The sequence below is a fragment of the Benincasa hispida genome, chromosome 10 (assembly GCF_027475165.1).
Source record: "Benincasa hispida cultivar pf3 chromosome 10, pf3_genome.v1.1, whole genome shotgun sequence".
Lineage (NCBI taxonomy): Eukaryota > Viridiplantae > Streptophyta > Magnoliopsida > Cucurbitales > Cucurbitaceae > Benincasa > Benincasa hispida.
The window spans coordinates 25597266-25606913 of NC_143487.1; the positions used below are offsets into that span (position 1 = coordinate 25597266).

Here is a 9648-nt window from a genome sequence, read left to right on the forward strand (position 1 = left end):
AATCATGACGTACATGCCAGTATGATATATATTCTGCATGAATTCGACGTCAAGACTGATCGTGCTTACCTCTCAAATCAATTTAGTGTAAATTCTATTTTGTGTGTATGTGAGGAAAAAAGACATCATTATGATAATTTTCACAATTGTTCGCTGATTAAATACTCAAATTTAAATTTATTATATTATATTTTATATTATAAGATTCTTTTCAGCATTATTTTGAAAAGTTAATTGTGCGCGAGTCATTCGGCCCATACAATAAATAACAAACTTTATTCATAAAAGAGAGACTAAATATACAATAGAAGCAAGTACGACTTGTTAATTCAATTCGAGGCGGTGGTTTGGGGCCTAGGGTTTCCCGTTCGTCCGCTTCGTCGTCAACGCGACCGTCTTTGGTCTCTGTCTCTCACTTTAGAATCGGAATGTCCCTCCTTTGTTCGACGTCCCAAATTTAGGAACTTCTTCATTCCACAAAAGCAGGTATTTTCTGCTTTCTCTACAAAATTTCATATTCTTTTCTTTACCATCAAAATAGGGTCTGCTTTGTTCTTGATTGTGAAATCAAAGGTGGGCCTTTTCTGTTGACTTCTCTTGTGCGGAAGTCAAGCCACCGCTAGACTCTAGAATTTATGCATTCTGTGTTGTTTTTCTTTTCCTCCTTGTTCATGAAGCTTGTGCTTGAGCGAAAGGGTTTGTAAAATGCGGTCTTGGGTTGGAGAGAGGTCGAAAAATATCAAATGGGGTTTGATTTGGCTGACCTGGTTAGTCTAATTTTACCATTTATATAATCACTCATTTACCTTTAATTATAGATGTCATCGTTTGCATGAATCTATTTTCATTTTTAAAGGTGTTCTTATTTATACTCTATGCTTACCGGCAGTTTCGCGCGATTTTTCCATTTTTTAAGATGTTAAATGTACGGATTTACTATTACTTGTTTCATTAAAGGAAAAGGTGAATGGGTGGTGTATCTTTTACTATTTCGAGACTCAAGTGACTTCGAGTGGATTTGGAATATATTTTTAAGTTTTTAATTTAAAAAATAAGTCATTTGGTGTGTTTGATAACCAGCTTTTCACATATATTTTAATTAGTTTTTACAAAAAATGTTTAAATAAAAATGAGTTTTTTTGAAAAACATTTTTTTTTCTCAACTCAATCGAAACTGACTTCATAAATTTGTTATGGTTTCTGAGTGTCAATGCAAACTTCAACTTGGCCGAGTGTTTACTTTAGGATTTTAAATTTTTGTTTTGTTTGTGGGAAGCATTTCGCAATTTAAATTTTTCTTCTTTTTTCAAAGCGCTGAATTTAATTTAGGAATTACTTACTATAGAATAAGGCTAGCGAATAAAAAGTTTAGTATTTTTGTTAATAGAAGTTCTGTTTATATTAGGATTTTGCCACATTAGGGCCGGTCACCACTTGATGATATGTGCTATAATTTCAATGAGCATTGCGTGGCAACAATGCCCTTTCCTCGAATTGGGTATGAATGATTGAGATTTGTTGTACACATCCATAGCGTGAGTAGTTTGAAACTTGGAATAGAACAAGCGAACGATTTGGGACTTGAGTTATTTCGTAGAATCACACCCTATAAATTGAGCTCGTAATGATGCCTTCTGATTTATAAGTTCCTTTACAGCTGAAGAATGAGTGTGTTCTTGGGCCATTGTAGAAATGGAGATAAGGTTGATGATGAAACGAACAACGAATGAGAGCTTTTCTTACACATTCGTTTGTATCACACACAAGTGCTCTGTAGCAATGATGGCCTTGAGAATTCTCTGTCTACAGATTTTGCTTTCTTTGAAGATTTGGTTGTTTATAGTATGAAAATTGAAATAATCTTTTAATGGTGACAGGTCTTTTGTGGTCTTTCTGATTTCTTCTGTCCAATCTAAACTATTCTTGGATGCCTAAATTAGAAAAATTACAAACTAGACGGCCTGGTTCTTTATCTGTGGCCGAGACTCTTGCAAAATGGAAAGATTACAATGATCACCTTGATTCATGTAATGATGAGGCAAAACTTGCTCGTAGAGTTCCAGCCAAGGGGTCGAAGAAAGGCTGCATGAAAGGTAAGGGAGGGCCAGAGAATATGCGATGTAATTACAGAGGAGTTAGGCAAAGGACATGGGGGAAGTGGGTTGCAGAAATTCGGGCACCGAATAGAGGAAGTCGGCTCTGGTTAGGTACATTTCCAACTGCCATTGATGCCGCACTTGCTTATGATGAAGCTGCAAGGGCCATGTATGGCACTTTAGCTCGCCTCAATTTTCCCAATATCTCAATTCCAACCTTGCTAAAAGAAAAAGAATCATCAACAAAGGATTCTCCTGAAATCAAGAGGTCTTCAATCTCTTTTTTAGGGTCAACTTCACTTAGTCTGAGTTCCGAGTCCACAATAACATCAGATCACTCTGAGGATTGTGCAGTTGAAGATATCTAGCCAGCTATAACCCTTGATCACTGTAAAGTTTATGAATTGGGGAATCTAGGCCAGATGTCGATTTTTTTTCGATAATTAATGTAATTGCCCTTATAGGCAACATGTGGGAGTAGGGTTGATTGTAATATTTTTTTTTTCTTGTTTTGTCATAAAGTATAAGTCGGGTTAGAAAAGATGAACTGGGGATGAAATTTCACTAGAATTTTTCTAATTGAAACATTCCTAGTGGGAGGTTAGTTGTATTCGACTGTAGATTGAACTATGCTACATGTCAGATGTCTGATGATCCATGTAGACGTTTATGTTTAATTTGTTTTAGTGGTTGATATTTCAGTACTAAGCAGTCCATCAAATTTTATACGGCCAAGGATTTGCATATGTGGGGAAGACCATTTCATGCTGGAGATAAACTTATTATTACTCAACTTTTCCAATGAGTTTATATCTTCAGGATCAAAACTGTATATAAAGAAAAAAAGCTTGGATTTGGCTGATTCGAAAGTGATGCTTTTAGTTGAAACTACTGCTTTTTTAAATGTGGCATATACCATCAAAATTGATTTAGAAGGATTTAAAGTATGTTTTAAAGTGATTTTGAGTAAGACTTTTTAAGATCACCTGCAAACATGGCATTAGTTTCGGGTTGGAGGTGGGGCTATTGAAGTAGGGGAAGAATTTCATCTATATCTGGGATCATGGAAACCTTTGGCTGATATGCAGCTTGCGTTCACAAAGGCAGACAGCGTGGGGTTTGTAGTTAATACATTGATGAACTTGGTTCAACTGAAATCTAGGTGCCATATGAAATTGTGGTCCAAAATATTATCTTCTCAACTTGCTTGTTTGCAAGTCGGCTAAGGATTCGTCACCATATTATTGGAAATTAAGGTAACCCTGAATCAATATTTCAACTTCTTTTTATGCAATATATTGTAGGAGAAAGATTCTGAATGCAAGTAGTAAATGCTCAACCTACTGACAATTGATTGCAAAGCGTTTCATATTTTTCTCTAAGCTTATATTATAAGTTTAGTTATTTAAAGGGGCAAAATATATAAATAGATTTTATAGTTATTATCTTTCTTTAACTTTAAGCTCCTTGACCCATGGAGTTGGAGTAGGTGTTGGGAGATTGTTTGACTCATGGAGTTTGCAGGCATGAGGAGTTCAAAACTTTTTCTTTCACATTTTCATGGATTCGATATTCATGAGGGTGAATTGACATAGAATAAATAATAAACATTTGAAAATCATAAAATATTTATTTACTAATTTAAATTTTTTTAGAAATATCTATTGAAATCGACATTTTATCGATATTCTCATCGAAATTTTTGTAAAATTAAGACTTCAACATTTTTGTTTCCATAGACATTTTAGCATAAAGACCAAATATATTAGTGATCATGTACATACAAGTTAAATTAATGCCACCTCCTCCAAAAAGCAAGATATTCTAGAATGAGCTATAGAATCTAATCAACATTAACATTAAATTTTATTCCTCTGTTTCACTCTCTCTTTATAAGTTTATGTAAACAAGATCTATTACATAAGTAGATATCCTATCAAATAATATTTAATCATACAATAATGAACATAGCATGCTATAGAGTGAAGTCTGCAGTTTCAAGAAAAAACTAACTAGAGGGCTATCTAAATTATATTAGAATATAACTCGATGCTTCTCTTTTAATATGTTGAATGCATAGTAATGTATGTTTGAGTATTCTTTTCATACTTTGACATCTGCAGGTCAAAGTTCTATAAGACTTTGATGAATGATTATTTTCAAAATAAATAAGAGAAAAAAAAAAAAAAAAAAACTTTCAAGGAGGGCAGTAAGCTGGCAATCTTGGAGGATTGACTTGGTCTCAGTTTATATGTACTATGTTTTGATATATTAAAGGTTACATTAATGTCTGACTTTTAACCGTTGGGAAGTGCCATTTGACTCTTAAAAATTTATTTCAAACCATTACACTTACGCCCACACTTTAGGTGCTAAATTGAGATTATTTATCATTACTTTGACTATCAAACAACCAGTCTGTGATACAACCTCAAATAAATTAATTTCAAAGCTGAGACCTTTCCAAATCACCACCTCTTCTTTATTAACCAACCCCATAAATTTATTGTACTATAAACCCAGATAGGAATGTACATGATTTGGGTCATATTATTGGGTTGAGAGTGTTTTTTTTAACTCGAAAATAAGTTGGTTGGGTTGGCAACTCAAATAATCCAAATAAAGTCTTCAACCCTTAAAATTTGGGTTAAGTTGGATTGTCAGGTTATAACTTATTTATTCTTTTTAATTAGAAATATGTAAATTTATATATAACACATGACTAATAACTACAAATACTAAATACCAAATATGGATGATAATTATTGCAAATTTTAAACATAACAATTTTAAAAGAAAAATATTAAAGATTCACAAATTAATCAATACAAAGTAATTAAACTTTAAACAAAGAGAAATATATATATAAAATTCGGGTTGGATTGGGTCAACCCAATTTTTTTTAGTCAACCCTTTGTAGGCTCCTTGACCCATATGCTTCTATTGGCCTTTCTGTGCAACAATCTAACCCAACAAAAATAGAAAAAATTTAATCATAACAAAACTAACCAAACCCAATAGTCGGTTGTTCGAATTGTCGGGTTATTTGAACACCCATATACCCAACTATTTCCAAGAACATAAAGCAAACATTGTGTTCACCCCCTTTGACTTTTTTTTTGTGAGGGGAAAAGAAAAAATTTGTGAGTTCAGTTCAGCCATCGATTCCTCTCTCTATATATAACCCCCCTTGGCTCTTTCACATTTCATCCCGTCTATTATACATTTTCAAAAAAAAGGGAAAAAGAATACAACTCAGTTTGAGATTCAAAATCCATGGCAGCTGTGGTTCGACTTGGTTCAATGTGTCTGATTCTTGCTGGGTTGTTGTTGATTCAACTCACGGCTGCGAATGTCGCAGAGGCGCCTACAGTAGCCTCTGCGACACCGTTTTTCGGGGCTAAAATTGGAAAGGAAGAAGAGATTGGACAGCAGGGAGTGGCCGAAGGTCCTGCAATCAGACGGCTGGGAAAGCATCATTTTCACACCTCCATCGCCGGTGGCGGGGTGCTCATCGGCGGCCTTGCTACTGCTGTTTTTGCTGTCCTGTTTTGCTACATAAGGGTCACTAGAAAGCCTAACCATGTCAACTAGTCAAACCTTTTTACGGTTTTCTTTTTCCATTTTCTTTACTAATTATGAGTATGCGTGAGAGTGATTTCGAAATGTTTTACAATCACTTTTGTCATATTCATATACATAGTTTTGAAGGATCAAAGGAGAGTGTTAGAGTGATTTTCTGTATAATCAAAGTGATTATAACTATTTCAAAATCACTCTAAGACATGTCTTTGTATTAGTCTCAAAGCTATGCTCTTTTATTATTTCTTCGATCTGAAATTGATTCATAGTTAGAAAAGTGCAAACAATTCAACAAGTTGATTACTTTTCTTGATTCAAGATTGACATTCTTTATTTTATTTTATACAAAAGGATAAATCCCTGCTAAGGAAAACAGACACAAAAAGTTGAGTTCTATTTCAAAATGGGTTCTTTGTTTAAAGTTGAATACTCTGATCTCTTGTTAAAAAATATACTCATACCTCATTTTTATGCTTAATACAGACCTTTGACTCTTTAACCAAGTTACAAAGACCTCAAAACCATGAATTCTTATGAGTTATGCACAATTTGTTCTGAAAAAAGAGTTATGTGCAATACTCAGTCTATGGAAAATACTATTTTTTCCCTCCATGGTTTATGTTACCAACACTATTTCTTTCGAACATTAAACAAAAAGAAATTGATTTTCAAAGAAAGGCCAACTTATTTACGGTTATAACAAAATTGTACTATCTATCTATGATAGAGATTGTGGTAGACATCTATCACTCACTAGTAGATGTCTATCGCGGTTTATCACATATAGATAGTGAAATTTTACTATATTTGAAAATATTTTAAATAGTTTTACTATTTAAAATAATTATCAAAAAAAAAAAAAACTCAACACTAAAGAGAATTTCATTAGTTTGTCATCATCTTTTAATACCAAAAGCTTAAATAGTTGAGAATATGAATATAATTAATCTCTTTAACAAGAAATCATTTCTAAATATGGAAAAAGAATTCTGGATTTTTAGTATGATATTGGAGATTTTTTTTTTCTTTATACTTTTCCAGCTTGTTGAATGAAATAATTTAAGACACAGTATAATCTAAGGTTTTTTTTTTTTTTTTTTTATAATATATTGGTGGAAGAATGAATATTTGATTTTAAAACTAATAGTACATTATTTTATGTCATTTAAGTCACAAAGATTTTTATGCACTACAAGTTCGAGGCTTTTAAAAACAAAAGGCCATGATATGATAAGTTTAGTGTTCATTTGAATTGACTTTCTTACTTAACACTTCTTTTTGCACTTATATATACTTATTTAAACTAAGTCAATTTAAACACACTCTTAATTTGTCCAAATGATATTTGGGTATTACTTGGATTAATTTCATCTTATTTTAATAAGCATCACACACACAATATAAATTCGATTTCGATCAGATAGGAATAATGCAATAAAAAAAAAAAAAAACTAAGAATGTAATTAAGACCTTGCATTATTTTGTCCCCATATTTATTTGGAGTATCTACCTAGAAGGCCTAAAGAAAGTCTTATATTTCATAAATATTTTAAAATTTTTTTGAAGATGACTTCTAGGGTTAATTTTGGACAATTATATCAATTTTCATTTATTTATATCCAATTTTTATATATATTTTCCTATTTTCGAAGTCACTTTAATGATGAAGGGAGAAAATACATTTATATAGAGAGAAAATGCATTATTTATTGTAAATTTTTTCTATTTTCCAATCTGAAAAAAAATGCATTTAATGAAAATTTATTTTTTAAATATACCTTAGAACATTTTATTTGATATAAAATATTCCGACCAATATATGAAATATACTACGGTTTATAAATTCGATATTGACTTAATGCTTGATATAAATCACTGTATAAACCAATCTATGAAATATACGACATTATATAAATTTTCATAAATTTCCTTTACACCACAGTATATATATATATATATATACACCATTTATGTAGTCAGAAATCATAACAATAAAAATTTGTATATATCATAATACATGAAGTCTAAATAAAAAAAAAACACTCTTGTTTACATCAAATAAACGAATACATATACCACATTATATATCAATTTTCCTAAAAGCTAAACAAAGGTACATATATATATATCACAATATATATAAAAAATAAGAAAAAAAAATAAAACTAAAAGTTGAATCGGGCCCATCATTCGTTTGCACCGAGTCTATCGTTGCCGTTCATTAGCCCACTCTGAGTCCGCTATTGTCATTCTTGCCGTCCTGTGCTTGTCCCGCCTTAAAAAAGAGAGGGAGAAAGAAGAAATGACCTTAAAATATGGAGGAGAGAATATATATATAAAGGAGAGAGAAAATGCATAGGAAGGGTTAAATTGTAAATAAATATTGATATTAATGAAAATAAGGAGATCAATAGTTATATATATATATAGGTGAAGTCGATATTCTCAATTCAATACAACGGTTATCTTTTAAATCATACTTAATTTGAGTGCAAATTTCAACTTCAAAATAAAGAGAAAAAAGCTCAAAATAAATAAATTGAAGAATCGGATTAGATATAAAAAGAAAAATGGAAAATCGGTAATCTAGTAGGACCATAATATCATGTGGTTTTGACTACAACCTCTTGGAGGTTAATGTGTTATAATCATAATTTGGCCCAACTCATTTACATCTTTGATTCATTTCAATCAATTATAAACCATGTAGGCCTTATATGCTACTCAATCTGATCTTTGTATGGTAAATTACAAATAACGTTAAATATTAAAGAAATAACCATTCAAAAAACATATAAATCATAAAATATATGGGAATTATAAAAAAAAAAAATATGACATTTTTTTAGAGGATAAAGACTTCTCGGATCACTTTTTAAAAAGTTTAGGTGTGAAAGATCAAAATTGCCCTTAAATGAAAAAAAAAAATCATTTTATCCTCATTCCCCGCATAAAACGTTACTTTAGTCTTCTTCTCCCACATTCTCTCTCTTTTTTCTCCAACGTCTCCGTAACTTCTCTTCCTTCAAGTTCCTCTGCCATGCCCTAAGATTTTTATCTACATTTGAACATTCTTTCATATTTGTGTAAGTTTTTATGATTTTTTTTTTTTTTTTTTGTTATAGATTTGTTTGGTTCTCTATTCTTATTCTTATGTTGATGTTGGGTTAAGTTAGGTCAAATTTTCATCTCCTCTTGGTGAAACTTCTAATTTTGAAATTTATATTCCCAAATTAATTTTATACTTGTTTTAAGTGATTTATGGTGATTTTATAAATGTTTTAGTAAGTATATTAAATACTTTTTTTTTATCTTGCAACATCTCGCATCTTCCAAACTTCAAATGTCCACTCCCAAATCAATTATATATTTGTTTTAGGTGATTTAAGGTGGTTTTATAGTTGTTTTAGGGGTTTGGTTTAGCTATTTTTTTTGTTTATCTCTCATCATCTCGCAAACATATTACATCTTCTAAACTTCAAATGTCTACTTCTAAATTAATTATATATTTGTTTTAGATGATTTAAGGTGATTTTACACATATTTTAGGGAGTTATTTTAGTTATTTTTTTTTAAATCTTGCAGCATCTCACAATATCTCGCAACAACTTTCCAACTTCCAAACTTGAAATACCCAACTCTAAATCATTTTTATTTGTGTTTTAAGTGATTTGGATGGGTTTAGGCGTGTTTTAGATAGTTTATTAGGTATTTTCTTGTACCTCGCAACATCTCACAATGAATTTCCAACTTTAAAAAACTTGAAATACCCAACTCCAAATCATTTTTATATGTGTTTTAGGTGATTTAGGGTGCGTATGGACATGTTTTAGATAATTTTTTAGCTATTATTTTTTAATCTCACAACATCTCGCTATATCTCACAATAACTTTCCAACTTCCCAAATTTGAAATACCCTAATCCAAGTAATTTTTATATGTGTTTTAGATGATTTAAGGTGAGTTTGGA

The 9648-nt window shown here is 31.1% G+C and overlaps 1 protein-coding gene across 2 annotated transcripts; it reads left to right on the forward strand.

Moving 5' to 3' along the window:
- The first annotated feature begins 289 nt into the window (after positions 1-289).
- Positions 290-2797, forward strand: LOC120087569 (putative dehydration-responsive element-binding protein 2H). 2 transcript variants are annotated; one of them, XM_090306099.1, is made up of 3 exons: positions 290-486; positions 678-767; positions 1878-2797. In XM_090306099.1, the coding sequence occupies exon 3, from the start codon at positions 1928-1930 to the stop codon at positions 2462-2464; it is 537 nt and encodes a 178-aa protein (XP_090162225.1). In that variant the 5' UTR covers positions 290-486; positions 678-767; positions 1878-1927; the 3' UTR covers positions 2465-2797. The 2 variants fall into 2 exon arrangements, with proteins under 2 accessions (XP_090162225.1, XP_038900306.1); XM_039044378.2 differs by lacking the exon at positions 678-767 and having other exon boundaries at positions 348-486.
- The last annotated feature ends 6851 nt before the right edge of the window (positions 2798-9648 follow it).

Coding starts and splice junctions, on each gene's coding strand:
- LOC120087569 (XM_090306099.1), top strand. CDS start 1,928: ATGCCTAAATTAGAAAAATTACAAACTAGACGGCCTGGTTCTTTATCT.